This window comes from Chaetodon trifascialis, chromosome 12 (assembly GCF_039877785.1).
Source record: "Chaetodon trifascialis isolate fChaTrf1 chromosome 12, fChaTrf1.hap1, whole genome shotgun sequence".
Lineage (NCBI taxonomy): Eukaryota > Metazoa > Chordata > Actinopteri > Chaetodontiformes > Chaetodontidae > Chaetodon > Chaetodon trifascialis.
The window spans coordinates 15,098,661-15,115,420 of record NC_092067.1 but is presented as its reverse complement, the minus strand read 5'-3'; the positions used below and the strand labels follow the sequence as shown (position 1 = coordinate 15,115,420).

Below are 16,760 nucleotides of genomic sequence, written 5' to 3'. Positions count from 1 at the left end.
AGCAGAGCAGAGCAGAGATGAAGATTTAGTCTTCAGAGTAATGCATAGTCTTATGATGCTGCTCTGAACAAACTTTGAAACAGTCTGTATTCATATTTCATTCCTCTTATTTGCATCAGCACATTTCTATCCACAAGAACTGAGGTGTGAATACTTCACAAACAGACAAAAATGGTGTGTCAGCAACTGGCTGGATATGGAGTCTGTGGATGTTTACAGTTGGAAGAGTTAATTATCTTATTAACTGTCTTTTAAGCACATTGCAATACCCTGCAGGTTAACGGTAATGTTCCTTCGCCTCTGGACTGCTGGTTGATGCAATTTCAGACATAAACTCTAATAAAGTCCAATTATGCCTAAAATGAAAAGGGAGATTCTTAATGAGGACTAAAACTACTTCCTGGATGAGCAGCTTTAAAACCCATGATACATTTCTATGTTGATTGGGAGTATAGGCTACCACCAGAGCCTTTATTAATAAAATATAAGTGGTAGCACAATGACTTTTTATGTAAGTCACGGCCCTCCTTAAAACACAATGTGATGTGAATGACCATCTCATGGACCCATCTAACCCCTGGGGTGCACTGTTAATCCAAGGAGATCGCTGAAACCGCGAAAGATTAGACAAAAAACAGGTTTAAGGAATATCGCTGCATTTATATCACTTACAAGGCATCATTTAACACTTACAGCACCTTTAAAGCATTATCTCAAATTGGTATGGCTCACATTTTATTGTCTTAATCAATATATGCATGAAATTCAAATATGACAAATTTGATTAAAAAAAATCTAAACATTTCATTATCAGACTGGTGCTTTAATGTGCATTTACATTGAATAATTTATGATTCATATACAAATGTAGAATAATCACCGTATGAACCATGTTATTTGGAATTTAGTGAAACATGTTAGATCAAGCTTATATTGTTAAAGTCCCTTCTCCGTACTGTTTTTAAAAACAAAACTACGACACAAACATTAAAGCTTCTGACACCCTTGCCAGTGCTTTAGTTGCATCTGTTTGCACTGTTAAGTATTGCATTTTACCTCTTAATAATTAGATGACACCAAATAACACATGTACGGTAAGAAGCATTGGAACAGTTGTGTTAATTGGCTGTTTGTGCTGTAGCTGCTGGCAGTGCAGGTTGGAACCAGGGCAGGATTTCCTGAAAGAGGTTTTAACCAGAGGAACCGGATTCACTCTGTGGACTCAGAGGTCATCCCACTGACCAACTGTGAGGCCATGTACCAGGCAGCTGTCTCCAAGCGAGCAGACACCACCATCCCCAGCGGGGTACTTTAGCTCGTGCACGGACATGTATTGTGTCAGCTACAACATGTAGCTACACTATCTGGCAGAGCTGCCTGCATTGAGAGGAACATTTATGTAATTAGGAGCCAACTTTCTGTGATCAGTTATTTTGGTTTGCTTGCTTTCCTGTTGTGTGTTATATAGTTAAATCTTTAGCTGCTTCGGAGCATCCAGGGTTGCACAGTAGCTGAGCTGTACTCTGCTGGTATTGTCACCATTATTGATGGTGTTGTCACGCAGTGTTACTGGAGGTGTTGGCAGTTCTGCAGCTGGGGAAGGGGGTCAGCAGTCTTGCTTATGTAGTGCATATATAAATAGAAGGGAAACATGAGACCCCCCGCACAGAGCAGAATATAGAGGAAGGTTGCAGAAAACATAAAGTACTGTTGGCTTCACTTTGAAAGAGCTCTCACAGTTCCTCATGTAAATTTTAAGCCATTAACAAAAACAAAATGCAGTGAGAGTTTGTGTGTGTCTGTAGAGAGAGGAAACAAACAGCACGAAGCATTATCTGCATCACTTTTGACAGCGGCCTGCACTGCATGCATAGCGGAGAGAGTATCCCTATTAAGCATCAGCTTGACTTCAGGTCGTGAGGAAGTGGAGGCAGCTAATGATATTTCCTGCTTCATTAGGTCATGGAGGAGTCGGAGGTCTGTTCCCTGCCTGGGGGACTTGCCAGTGTGAGGAAACAATTTGAGACCCAGGAAACTGCAACCTCACACAATGTAACCCAGTTCCATTTTCATCACAGAGCTGTGCAGGTAGAACACAGTGTATACGTTCATCAGGCTGAGAGCACGAGAGAGATGACTGCGGTCTTCCGAGCTGAGCATGTTTATATTTGCATCCTTACATTTAGCTTTCCATCCACGTCACTGCATGGCGAACTTTGCAAGTGAGAGTATGCACATTTAAGCTGAATATTAACACTTAGGGTCTTATTGCATCTTATTGCACCAGTACCAGAGGAGAGTGTGCGGGTTTAAAGTTACAGACATAACTTGACATTTCTAACAGTTTTCATGAAAACCTCCAGGGCGCTTTCGCAACACTTAAATTGCAGCTCTATTTGATTGATAGAAACTTAGCAAAGCAATGGAAGAGACTCGTCCTATTCTTTATTTTGCAGTGGTACAGTGTGAGTGAACAGCTTGACAGATTCTTTGTCATCTTGCCTCCATCTGTGATTAGTCATTTCAAACTGCACTCAGCAATCTGGTCTAGCATCTTCTCTGCATGGTATTCAGTTGTGTGCTATTAAGCTTCGGCTGGTGGAGTAAATTGCAGTGGAGTAAGTTCACATCTGCAGATATGATAAGGCGAGCAATGCTGTGAAATGAGACAGAGAAAGCATCAGTGTGAATGCGTGTTTGTGTGGCATGCTCACATATTTCCCTGCATTTGGTAACCACTATCTCCATCTTCACAGGAAACGTCAGACTCAGAGGTGACAGTGTCAAGCAGCAGCAGGCAGGTCGTCCCAGGCAGTCAGCAGCTACTTTTCAACCAAGAAACAATGGTACTGAACACTCTCTGTCACTGAGGTCGCTGAGGTCCAACACAGTTGGATGAAACTTTTCTAATGAGCTAAACTCTTTGATTCCCTTGTTGAGATAAAACTTTAACTCCAATCTGATTTGTGTAATTAAGGTTTGCTGAATAGTCTTAGTAGTAGACAGATTGGGCTGAGATTTAAATGTTATAATCAATTGAAAAATGTGTAGCATTCATAGGAAAGTGGTTGAATTTCTGTACTTCTCTGAGCAGTTTTTCTCATCAGTAACATCTTTTTGCCATTTTTCATTTTAAATACACAGGTGTCATACAGCAACAATAACTTGGAATCAAGTTATGAAAACCATCAAAATGAAACGGGTAAGATGTCATTTAGATATTTTTATTCTCTGTATTTTACACTGTCACTGCCTGACAAATTTAAGGCCTGAACATAATACTTATAACATAATACTTATATCTGTGCTGGCTTTCAGAAGAGGACTTTCCCAGGTACACTACAAAAGAACTGAGGGATCACTTTGAAAGAACAATAGAAGAAGCTGCTCCACACAAACCAATTAAGGTAAGCATCTCCTTTCACTGACAGACCAAATTATTGAAAATATGAAGGAAAAGATAAAATATATATATATCAAGTTGTAATCCATAAGATTTTAGTCCTGGTTGATTTGGCGACATCTGTGGTTAATGGTGATAACAGCAAGTGCAGTTAACTACTTCAGCAAACATTATTTGAGCACCTTCCTCTACAGCTAAAGACCAACTGGTGCAGGATTTCTGGTTACAGTGCAGTTAAAAAAAACGGTTTTAATAAAGATGTCACTAAAAAAAAGCATTTAACTAAGTGACAAAAAATAAAATACAGAAAATTGCGTTGTCAGCGCTAACTTGAGTGACAAATACACTGTTTCTTAGGGCTAGTTCAAAATAAAAGCCCTCCCATGGGACTCTTTGGTTTGCATTAGTGGTAACTTAACATTGTGCTGACTCCACTACTAACAATGACATTTCTATTTAGAGAGGTAATATCAGGGTGTAAATACTTTGAATTGCTACTGCTTAAAAAGTGCAAGCCATAAATAGTATTAACTACAGGGCTTGATGTCATGGAAATCTTAAGGATTCTAACTTTATATAACACATTGGAGTGATTTATTGATTTGTGGCTGCAAATAGCAAAATAAGAAATTTATTCACACAGTACCATAAACCTGGGACTGACTGCTATGTAAGAGTTTTATGGTCTCATTTTTACGACTTTATCTGCAAGTGTTACGACGAGGTCATATGTAATGTATATATAAGTATGGATAATGTGACAGATTTATAGTTATTTACCCGCAAATATCATTTTTGTTCCATAAAAAGATTGAACGTGACATCAATCGATCTAAGTGGTCCTCAAATGTGACTCAAAACAACACAGTGACTAGTGAAGCGTATGAAGCATCTGCGACTGAGACAACAGAAGACACACTGGCTGCAGTGATGGATTATGAGGATTTTCCGCCCCCACCAGCTGAGGATTCTGACTATCTTCCACCCCCACCTCCAGACTTACTACAAATGCCATCAGACAGTCAAAATATTCCAGCATGCCAATACTCACCTGAGCCCCGAGAACCAGCAAACCCCCCAAAATACCCACTCAACAGAGAGGCTTACTTCAAGCAGAGGAGCATGTACGAGCTGAAACGTCTTTACAAGCACATTCATCCTGAGGTTCGTAAGAATATCGAGAAGGAGTACTACAGTGATTACAATGAAACTGAGAACAACCAGTTGGAGAGCCAAGTGTACATGTATGAGGAAGATGACAGTAGCCCCGATGAGATCAATGACGAAGAATACGGGGAATGGGAAGAGATTCTTCCCGGGGAGGTGCAGACAATGCGATGGATGTTTGAAAATAAGCCACTGGACACCATTAAAGATGAAGCTCCTAATGATGAGGACGACAACAACAAAATAACTCAAAAGGAAATCATTCTTGGAAAAGACGTGAGACGCACAGCTTGGATGTTTGAGACCAAGCCAATGGACGAGCTGAGTTCACACAATATCAGCTCGACAGACTATAAAAACAAATTCAACAAGTTTGATAAAGGGGATGTCCGTGCTGCAGCCTGGCTTTTTGAAACCCAGGCAATGGACACTCTAAATAAAATGCACAAGGAGGAGGATTTAACAAAAGAGATTGTGTTCACAGAGGAGGATGGGAATGCTACCATTTACATGATCGACAATAAGTACATGGAAAGCCTCGGACACACCGAGACCATTGATGAGAGCCACCTGTTGAGCCTAAGGTCAGTGTTAGAGGAAATTAATGGTGAAAGGAAAACTGTTACAACCACTTTTGATACTCAGTTTAAATGCATCATTATGGGACAGTCAAGCCAAATGCTGGAGATTAAGTCTGTGCGTAAAATTGAGACTGAATTAGAAAACTCCATTGCTTCACGTTGGCTTTTTGATACCCAACCCCTGGACAGGACAAACACAGAACCTACATCTTTGAAACTTGTGTGTAGTCTTTCCATGGAGGACAGCAATAAGGGAGACTGGGGCAGGTGGTTGTTTGAGATAAAGACATTAAATTCTCTAACTGAGTGGGAAAGCTCAAATATGGAGAATCAAGAGATCATTGGAGCTGATGTGCGCAAGCACTGCTTGGTGTTCGAAACCCAGCCAATGGATTCTCTGAAGGATGACTCCAATGCGAGATCCCAGTCTATTGAAGAAATTATCGGGGGTAATGTTAGATCTGCAAGACACTTTTTTGAAAGCAGTCCTCAAGCAGAGAGGAAGACTGGCCCTGAGGTCGGAAAACTTCAAAAGGCAACAGCGAATGGAGAAATGAAAGGGGATGTGAGACACCAGAAGTGGCGCTTTGAGAGTCATCCTCTGGAGCACATAAGAGAGGGGAAGAAAGAGGTTACTCGCACTGTGAATGTTGAGGACGACCTCACACAGGAGGATGGCACAAGCTGCAGGGCAGATGTTCGCAAGAACTGCTGGGTGTTTGAGACCCAGCCAATGGATACTTTAAAAGATGATTCAAATAGTCTGCCCATGACAAAGGAGGAAATTATTGCAGGTAACGTGAGATCAGCCAGACATTATTTTGAAACGATTCCAACTGAGGAGCTGAAAGAGCTTCCAGAGGTTGGCAAACTGAAAAAAACAGGAGCACTTAATGAGGAGAGGGGTGATGTTCGACATCAGAAATGGCGATTTGAAAGCCAGCCCTTGGAGCAGATTAGAGAGGAAAAGAAGGACATCGTCAGAACAATAGACCTTGAAGAAATTGATAAAGTGGACGTCTCAAACTACAAGCAAATCTTTGAGAGCACAGATTTAAACAGGAGGGATGAATCTCAAAAGATTCTCATAGAGGGTGTAACATCCGGTGCTGTGAAATCAAATAAAAACCTCTTTGAGTCTACTCCACTGTATGCCATGCAGGACAGCTCAGGGCACTTCCACGAGGTGAAAACAGTGCGTCGTGAAGAGGTTGTAAGTGGAGATGTAACAACATGCAAGTGGATGTTTGAAACGAGACCCATTGACCAGTTTGATGAAAGCATTGATAAATACCAAATCATCAAAGGCTTATCCAAGCAAGAAATAGAGTCTGGTGATGTTAAAACTGCAAAGTGGTTGTTTGAAACACAGCCCCTTGATGGTATTAAGTACTTCAGCAATATTGACGATGAAGAAGTTGTGGGGTCAAGCAAAAATCTTGAAATTGTGAAGGGTGACGTGAAAACCTGCAAGTGGCTTTTTGAGACAAAACCAATGGATATCTTGTATGACAGAGTGGAGTTAAAGGGTGAAAATGAATCTGAAGAAATGCAAAAGGGAGACGTCAAAACCTGCACGTGGCTTTTTGAGACACAAGCAATTGATACTATCCATGACGAGACAGAGACCATTCTGAAAACATGCAGTGTGAATCAAGAGGACATCAGAGGAAAAGATGTAAGAATGGCTTGTTTTCTCTTCGAGACAGAGAAACTGGAGAACCTCACCGGGGAGGAGACGGGCTCTTTTAAGCGTGTCACTGAGATAGATATCGCATCTGGAGATGTGTCACGAATGAAATACATTTTTGAAAACCAAACATGCGACATCATGACTTCAACGTCTGAGGAAGTTATGCAAAACCTCAAGAGAGTTCAGACTGAGGACATACAAAAAGGAAACGTGGTAAACTGCAAATGGCTCTTTGAAAACCAGTCCATAGACGCAATACATGATAGCCATGAGGAATCTATGAGCAGCCGCACAGTGAAGGATGTACAAGGAGGAGATGTAGATAAGGGCCGTTTCATTTTTGAGACCTACTCCTTAGATAAAATTCAGGAGACATCCTCTGAGGCAGACACACTGATGAAAACACGAAAAATTGTCCAGGATGAAGTTGAGAAGGGCGATGTGAGAAATTACACCATGATGTTTGAAAGTCAGCCCCTGTATGCCATTCAGGACAAAGAGGGCCTTTACCACGAGGTCACCACTGTCACGAGTGAAGAAGTAACACGAGGAGATGTCGTTGGAGCCCGGTGGCTGTTTGAAACTAAGCCCCTCGACGCTATCAAGGACACAGATGAGGTTTATGTAATTAAATCTGTCACACAGCAGGACGTGCAAAAAGGAGATGTCACCTCTGCCAAGTGGAAATTTGAGACACAACCTCTGGACAGGATTGCTCAAGAAAAGAAAGCTTTAATAAAAACTGTGGATGATATTCAAGGAGGCAACGTGAGGATGAACAAAGATCGTTTCGAGTCTGACACTCTGTCACAGGAATCTGTTAGAACGGTCAGTGTGAGTGAAATACAGAAAGGTGATGTAAGGTCTGCGAAATGGAGATTTGAAACACAGTCCATTGACAAAATAAGAAGCATGAGCTCAGAAAATCTCATTGAAACAGTTAAGAAGGAGGAAGTCGCAAAGGGAGATGTTAAACAGTCAGTCTGGCTCTTTGAGAAAAATCCTCTTGACCATATTAAAGAGATAAATGAGGACCAAGATCATGTGACCGTGACTCAAGAGGAGATTTCCAGAGCGGATGTAAAGACTACAACGTGGCTCTTTGAGACGACACCATTTGACAACTTTAATGAGACAAAAATAGAGAGGACTGAAATCCTGGGCAAGAGCATCAAGGGAACTCTGGAGGAACTCTATAGTCAGGAAATGGTGAAGTCAAAGGGAGTACTCATTGAAGCTGATGAAATTGGTGATGTTAGGATGGCAAAATACCAGCTAATGAATAAGCAGGCTCCAGAGATACAACGAGAGGAAGTCATTAGGGGGGATCTGCAGACTATTATGATGAACCTACTGAACAGACAGGAAATAAAGGAGAATCAGATAGTCATAGATTCAGAAGAGAAGGGTAATATCAGTTCAACAGTGCAGCAACTATTCAACCAGGAGAGAGACAGCAGTATTGAAAGGGAGGAAATATTAACAGGTGACATCCGGGAAGCAATAAACAATCTTTTCAATGAGGACAAGTCAGCAAAACACGGAATACTCATCCAGGAGGACGAGAAAGGAGACGTGCAGATGACATTATACGCCCTTCTCAATAAACAAGAGAATGTTAATGTTGAAAAAGAGGACATTGTACGAGGGGATATAAAGAGTACTCTTCAAAAACTGTCCAGCTCAGACAAGGCAGATCACGCAGTGAAGATAAAGGTAGATGCCACTGAAAAAGGAAATGTCAACTTTTACTCCACATGCATTGAATCTGGATCTCTCGACTATCTTAAACAGCTCCATTTAGAACCTGATGAGACTCCAAACACAGCAGAAAAAGAGAAAATCGTCGGAGGCGACATCAAGGGCACAAAACTCATCCTTGGTCGTAACCAAATGCAAATTGAGCGCACGGTGGAGGACGTTATACCCGGTGATGTTCACAACACAGTGAAAGTTTTCATGTCAGAGCCAACAGTTTCACTGGAAAGACTCCAGAAGGAGGACATAGTCAAAGGTGATTTGAGAGCTGCTTTGAATTCATTGTCTGAATCAGCGAATCAGACAGTTGTTGTGGAGAAAGAGGAGGTGGTGAAAGGCAACATACCGAAAGCCCTGCGTTGCCTGGAAAGGGCTCAAAAGCGGCATAAGGAGGTGGAGAAGCCAGATATTATCCCAGGAAATATCAAAGGGGCTCTGAGATCTCTCGAGAAGTCTGCAACATCCAGAGCTGAAGCTGTTGTGGAGGATTTAGTTTCTGGAGATGTGAAGGCCACACTCAAATCTCTGGAGCTGGCAAAACAAACCATGAGGGAGGTGGAAAAGGAAGAAATTGTCAGGGGTGATATTCGCATAGCAATGCAAAGTCTACATGATGCCTCCATCGAGAGGAGAAAGTGTCAGCAGGGGACAGATGTCCAGGGAGATGTCAAAGGAACAATTCAGCTCTTAATGGAGCCTCCACCTTCACCGAGGATGCAGAGGAGCCCAAGCCTCGAGGAGGACGTAAAGGGTGACGTCAAGATGTCAATTAAGTCATTATATGAGACGCAGGAGCAAACCCAGCTGGAGAAAGAAGAAGTGATAAAGGGTGATGTTAAAGGCACTATTAAATCTTTGCTGCAAACAGCACAGCGTGCAACTCCCAAAGTCAAACTCGGAGCATACAGAAGAGTCAGAGTCAAGCAGAGCCCTCCAGTTAAAAACCTAACGGCTGATGCACAGAGGAACATACAGAAGATAAAAACTGCTAATTTAGTTAAAACATCAAAAGAAAATCATTCTGTCTCTAACGAAACTGAAATAGTTCAGACAAGGTCAAGCTCTGTGGAGCAGTCTGCTCAGCAATCAACAAATGTGGTGAAGCATAAAACGATTACCCAAAACCACGGAATCAAAACGTTAAAGACAGAGTTTCGGAATCTAAAGTCGAGCACAAAGGGAATGATAAAAGTAGATAAAACCAAAGTTGCAACTGATACTTACATCCTAAAAGTACCAGAGTCTGATCTGCCTCTTCCACCTCCACCTCCACCAGTAGTAGACATTGACCTTCCTCCTCCCCCTCTTCCCTCTGTTGATTCTGACATTGATCACCTTCCTCCTCCTCCACCACCTCTCACCAGCGAGCAGGACTTCCTCCCACCTCCTCCATCTCAACAGGAGCTGGAGAGCATGCCAGCACAGGCAATTCATCCTTCACCAGCAAAAGCAAAAAAGATGACGGTTAAAAAAGTGAAAGGTCCTGCTTTACACCCGGTCCCGAAGCTGGAGTCTAAAGTGGAAATCGGAAAAACACAACATGTGGAGGTTACATCAGAGAAAGTGGTCGAAATGAGCCAGAACCAGTCGAAAACTACATCAAAAACTGGTCCATGTGAAATCCCACCACCCCCTGAGTCACCACAACGGTTAAAGAAGCCTTACATGAAATTCACCCCTCCACCCTCTCCTCCACCCTCAATGAGAGGGCCAGTGAGTAAATTTAATACTCCATTGATAAAAGCAGAAGAAAAGTATCGGAAGCTGAAGGAGGAAAACACCCCCCCAACCACTCCAACACCTACTTACATACATGACTCAGTCACTGCCGCTCTTCAAATGCTTTCCACCTTTGACACAGAGCAGTCAAATAACAGCACATCAGAAATGGTGACAGCTGAAAAGATGGCAATGAGTGTTCATTCAGACTCCCGATCATGTAATTTTTCCAAGCATGTTGTAGTCTCAAATGCCACCCAGAGCACTGTCAGCAGTAGTCAGGAGAAAGCCCTCACAGATTCAATGATTACATCCTCTGCTAAACAGCAAATTGTCTCTAATGAGACTTCTAAGGTTGTCTCTGTTCAAAAGACCTCGTCTGTGTCAGCTGTTAGACAGCAGATGCATACGAGTACACAGAAAACTGTTTCTGTTTCCTCCAAGCAGTCGGCTCAGTCCATTATGGCTGACAAAGTCCAGACGTCAATCACTGATGCCGCAAAAACAGAAAACATGGCGGCTGATAGGAAAAATGATTCCAAAAATCAGAAAACAACGGCCTCCTACAAATCCGAAGATCAGAGGGAAGATGAAATGCATTTTGATAAAATCCCTGTAAAAATAGTAAAACCTGAACCTGCCTCTGAGAATAAGAAGACAAAAGATAATACAGCACCGAAAGCACCTGCTGACCTTTGCAATCAGCCCTTCCAAAAAGAAAATGTCACCTCAGACCAAAATAAGTCCAAATCACCACAGTGTGGGAACAAGAAGAAAACTGATCGTTCTCCTACCAAGAGCCAAGAGAAAGTTTTGGATCAGCCAATGCAAGCAGAAAAGGCAGCTGCCAATACAAATGGAAAAACGGGCAAAGCAAACCAAAAGGTGAAAAAGAACAATAAGCAAGAAAAGCAATTAGTGACGAAAACCTCCAATGAGAGTGAGATAGACAGTGTTTCACAGGATTTCAAGGTGGAAGTGAAGGAAGCTGCTGAGGTTAAAGTGATCAGTGAATCTACAGACGTAAAGACAGAGTTAAAGCAGGGGATTAAGAGTAAGAGTGTTACTCCCTCTCCTGCTGCTGCCTCTGCTGTTACTGTTAGCGTAACTGACAGCCAACCGGAATCTCCAGCAAAGAAGAAAAAGAGGTCCAAAAAGTCTAAAGGGGTTGCACAACCCAGTAAAGGTAAAGAGATTTCTGTCGAATCAAACACAGATGTTATAGAAGCCAAGACGGCAACATCTGAAAAATCCCCCCAGACTCAGGAAACTGTTGCCCAAATCCACAAAAGTGTAAAAGAAGAGCAAATTCAAGTGAAGAGAGAAGTGATTACCACAGAAAGCAAAGATGATCAGAATTCCCAGCCACACGAAGCTGTTCAAAAGCATGTGAAGGGAGCTCAAAAGAAGAAAGGAGTGACAGTTATTCAGCAGAGCGCAGAGGAACCACCAGAAGAAAGTAGGGATGTCCCAATTACAGTGACAGGCGAGTCAGAACAAAAGGAACTAGTAAAGTCCACAACAGGCAGAACAGAGGAATCTCAGAGGCAAGAGGTCCAAGTATTAATCTCTCACATCACAGAGAAGCAAAGTGTTTCAGAAAAGACTACGTCTGAGAAGATTCTGTGCAGTGCAGATCCAGACTGGCTCATGAGTCCAGAAAGAAAGTGTGAACTGGAGGGATCTGCAGCGGACAGTGACGCTCAGACAAATTCTGAGATTCTTTCACATATGAGGAAACTGGCAGAGCCTAAACTGGTGGATATGGAGGATTATGAGACGCTGGAGAAGCATGAATGTGAGCCAGTGTGTGAGAAGTCTGCTTCCGGTGGGGCAACACCGAGAATATCCAAGATCAGCATTGGTTCTGCCAAAATTGAGAGCCAAACAAAGAAAAAAACCTCCCATGAACGAAGGAAAGAAGAAGCGGGTCAGTGCAAGTCTGTCGACCTTCGGTCTCCCTCGCCCTCACTAAGGATGCGTTCTCCCTCGCCGACGTTTATCACCATCGAATCCACACGAAGAACTGACTCCCCACAGAGAGTTACTCCATCACCCACCCTGCTGCACAGGCCACCCACACCTCCCACGCCGCCACCACGCAGGTGTGACACCCCAACATCACGCCTTACGAGAATCACACCTTCCCCGACTTTTGACAGAGCAGAAAATCTGGCGAGACTCAAAGACACAACAGCCAAGCTCTCACGCGGCGTTACTCCACCACCGCTATTGTCCCAACAAATCTCAGAGAAGAAATCGGAGATTGTGGAATCGCCCGCGTCATTCCATCGGCAGATTAAAATCGAGTCCCAGCTTGTGGAGGCCTCAGTGACATCGACTGCTACAGAAAAGCCCAAAAAGACTTTATGTGGGGATGCTCAGCAGGCTGATGTAAATTCTCCACATGTAGAAGAAGATCAAGTTAATATTTCAGAGGGTTTGAATGCAAATGAAATACAAAGTAAGTCAGAGACCCACATGCCTTTGTGTCAAAATGACCCAGATCTTGTTGAGGCAGCAGATATTTCAGAGCCATCATCTGCATCTGTCAAAGAAAAAAGAGAATTTTTTGAAGAGGCTCAAAGGGCTGAAATTAATAAGACCTATATGCGAAAGGAGCCCATTGCAATCCCCGAACGACTGGGCCCAGACATGGAGGAGTGTGAGGAGGAAAATAAGAACAAAGAAAAGGATGAGCTTCCCAAGGCGGACTTGTCGAGTCTTGTAAACAAATTTGAATCACCAGAAGAGACATTAAATTTCAGAAAAGAGCTTATCCCACTCACAGAGAGGCTTCGCAATGACTCTGAAAGCACAGATTGTGACAAAGAGAAAGCAGACATCCTGGAACAGGAAATGCCAACTTTTGACATTCAGGCTATTAAAAATGTTTTTGAACTGGGTGAGCAAAGTTCCTCATTCAGAGAGGAGAAAAAGGATCAGGAGGAGCCTGTGTCAAGCCTGACTGAAACAACAGCAGACACTTCAAAGCAGGAAAGTCCTCAAGAGACAAAGGGAGGCTCACGGAAGAGCACTCCCCTCCCTCCTCAGAAAAACGAGGTAGAAACTGTGGCAGCAGAACAACCGGCAGCCTTCTCTGAAACCAACTCAATCACAGAACATTTCTCAAATGTTGATGAGTTTGGTAACAAGGTCACTGGAACAAGGACAGCTGTCACTGAGCACTCTGAGAGTGTGTCAACCCAGCAGGCTCCTTTTTCTTATGCTGATGCAGTTAAAAGAAAAGCTGCGGCAGCGAGGCGGACACAGACCTACGATGAAGATGCGACAGAGAGTTTGCTGAGGAATTTCCACAAAACGTGGACAGAAAGCGAGACAGTTTTCAAGAGCCTTGGCTACACGGTTTCTGAGGAGACAACATCACAAGTTGTGTCACATCAAACGAAGATTGTCTTATCTGGTAAAGACCTAAACAGCATGAAGCCGCACAAACTAATGGCGTGGACTATCAATGAATGCAGCATTTATAATTACTGCGTTGTGTTTGCAAAAAGTGTTGGCTATAACCAACAAGACTGCAGCCATGCCAGCAGCTCTGCAACACTTTACTTAGCTACAGTATGGACAGTAGTGCTTTGTGCTGAATGTGGATGTTAGCATGCTAACACGCTCACAATGATTAAACTACATGCTGATGTTTAGCAGGTAAATCCTCTTGGTTTAGTGTAACACTTACTAATCAACATTAAACACAAAGTACAGCTGAGGCTGATGGAAATTAGTTTGCAGTTGTTTGGTCATAAACCAAAGTACTGGACAAATAAGCTGAATAGAAACCATTTACATCCAATGCCAACCTTCAACAGAGAAAATGAACTTCCTCCTTTTTATGACAGCCAAATGTCATGTGATGGCAACTCAAACAACTCATTCACTAATGAAGGCCATGACATTCACTTGAAAGCTCTGGGGGAAAAAAGTGGACCTTGAATGAAATTAATTTGTTGAACTTTTTGTACATTGCATGTGATTTGGATGATGTCATTCTAAACATAATTGGTCATGATAAGCACTGCAGCTATGCTATATTTTCAAGAGGCTGTCCATTGGCTGACCAGAACAAAGCCAGCATTAATGTACCTTTCCAACAGGAAAATTGCACTATATGCTGGCTGAGGGTTCCCAATGAACCAAATGACAGCTTATTTGTAGTGCTCACAAACACCACAAAATTGTGCTTGAGAGATGCATGGATATCTGTGCATGCATGTGTGTAGGTGGATGAGAGAGTAAAACAAAATCCTGAAGAAATATATGCTGAATCATTCGCTCTCATAACCACTGTAAATGTTTTATTTAAATGCATGAATGAGCATGAAACATACATTACTGGATACAAACCTAATGTACTGCATTGTAGATTAAATTCTTACCAAGAATGAAAGAAAAGTGTCAGTTGTTGCATTGTGAGGCAGCCCAAATGAAATGCTTTTCACCTGGGAAAAAGGAGGAAAAAACAGAGTCAGATAATTTGCATTTTATCTCTTTCAAACAGGCGCGAGTTCCGAAGTCGGAGCTCTGCACGGTATGTCGGAGGAGAGCTTATCCGATGGATGCTCTGATAGTGGACAAAAAAAAGTACCATAAATCCTGTTTCTGCTGTGAGCACTGCAGAAATAAATTAAGGTAAATATAGTATTTATTCAAATAAATGGTCACCATGGACACCACTGAACAATGCATTGTTTTAATGAGAGCATATTCAAAAAATAGAAGAAACTATTTTATGATTTTAATGTGGTTGGCCTCTAAAAGAAAGAATTTTCTTCCCTCTTGCAGCCTAGGAAATTACGTCTCTCTCCATGGACATTTCTACTGTCTTCACCATTACAAACAACTCCTCAAGTCCAAAGGGAGCTACGATAATGGACTTGGGCAGAAACCTCCCACAGGAAGTGGTGGACCTATCCCCTCAGATGAGAAACTTGAATATAGATATTCCATGAGCAGCCTAAGTTCAGTAGAAAAAACACACAGTGATGAGAACGAAATGACAAAAACATGTGATGAAAGCAAACCACACTGCAATAAAATATCTGTAGTTTGGCCCCCACACGCCGATCCCCCAAAGAAAGCTTTTAAAATCGAGGAAGACATTCAGCTTACTAAACCACAGTGGCCCCCTCCAGACAACTCCCCCAAGTCACAGAATCACCAGCACAGAAAGGCTGTTCCCAGAAGTGTCCTTTGAAATGAAGTCCCCCAACTACACAGCTTAGTCACATAAAAACAAAGAAGAAGCACAAAAGGCGGGATGGTACTAGAAGATACTAGGAAAGAAGTGCCCTGTTGGCACTTAAGCAAGTGTTTGGTTGAAGGTCATTTAGTTAAGTGATTTAAAAGGGAAGATGAGAAGTCGGAATACGAGAGGAAACTTGTTGTGTATATACTTGTAAATGGTGTGCAAGTGGGAAAGCAGGTTGTAAGTGTAATTAACTGTAAGTAGGCAGGTAGGCAGTAGAGAGATGAAGACAGAGAGTGGAAAGAGGACGTGGACATGAAGCAGTTGCTGCATTTCGTTTTTGTTTTTGTTTTGTTTTTTCCTGACGTTCAGCACTCACACTGATGTACCATTTAACACTTGACATCAAGATTAAATTAGATTTTACAAAAATGGGATCAGCTTTAATTGCTCTAACAACTGTTGTTTGCCTTGTCTTGCCAACACATTAAACACACGATAGCTCGGAAAAGCATCGCAACAGATTTAAGATCAAATAAAATAGGGACTGCAGATTGATCCCAATGTTGGTTTTGATTTACATTTCTGGGTGTAATTAATTTGTAGGGTTTAGTCAGGTTTAGACTAAGCCTCACAATTCCCACTGCTCTTGGAAATAATACCATAAAAATCTATGAGTGTCATTTTAAATAGTCATTTGTCCCCATTTTCACACCTTTTGTTTTATTCTAAAATTACTCGGTTTATTGTATTCGCTCCATTTTTTGCTACTGTATGCCAGTTCATGGAACTAGTTTAAGTCTGTGGACTCTGCTGTTGTATTATTTTGTCAGGGCGTTTATCTTTCAACATAACAAAAAATTTTGCATTTGCCTTTTTTTAGCACCTGGTGTGCCGTCTTCTACATAAAAGCATCTTGGAATGATTTTATTTATAACATTGAAAGTATATAATATAAACAGGTGAACTGGTGATAATCATGTTTGTTTTGGACATTTGTAACCTATTTTGAACAAGAAATATTTTTGGATGAAGAATTTTATTTTTTAGATTAGACAGTTATACCTTGCTTTGTACAAGAGAATTCCTCATTCTGTCATGCTGTCAGGCTGGTTCACTTTCTTTATTGCTGATCTAAGAGCAATAAAATACTGAGTTGAATTGTTTCATTTGTCTCTTTGAAAATATGTTAAACTTGTTTCACCATCTCAGACACAATGAGGAGGCGCTGTC

General features: G+C 42.0%; 1 protein-coding gene across 1 annotated transcript; it reads left to right on the top strand.

Annotated features, from left to right (window-relative positions):
* Window positions 1-1,210: 1,210 nt before the first annotated feature.
* xirp2b (xin actin binding repeat containing 2b) lies at window positions 1,211-15,948 on the top strand. Its single transcript, XM_070976163.1, has 11 exons — window positions 1,211-1,306; window positions 1,960-2,088; window positions 2,757-2,846; window positions 3,145-3,202; window positions 3,319-3,407; window positions 4,214-10,654; window positions 10,694-10,905; window positions 11,023-13,745; window positions 13,988-13,990; window positions 14,841-14,971; window positions 15,125-15,948. Exons 1-10 carry the CDS (start codon window positions 1,256-1,258, stop codon window positions 14,930-14,932), a joined length of 9,888 nt encoding a protein of 3,295 aa, XP_070832264.1. The 5' UTR covers window positions 1,211-1,255; the 3' UTR covers window positions 14,933-14,971; window positions 15,125-15,948.
* The last annotated feature ends 812 nt before the right edge of the window (window positions 15,949-16,760 follow it).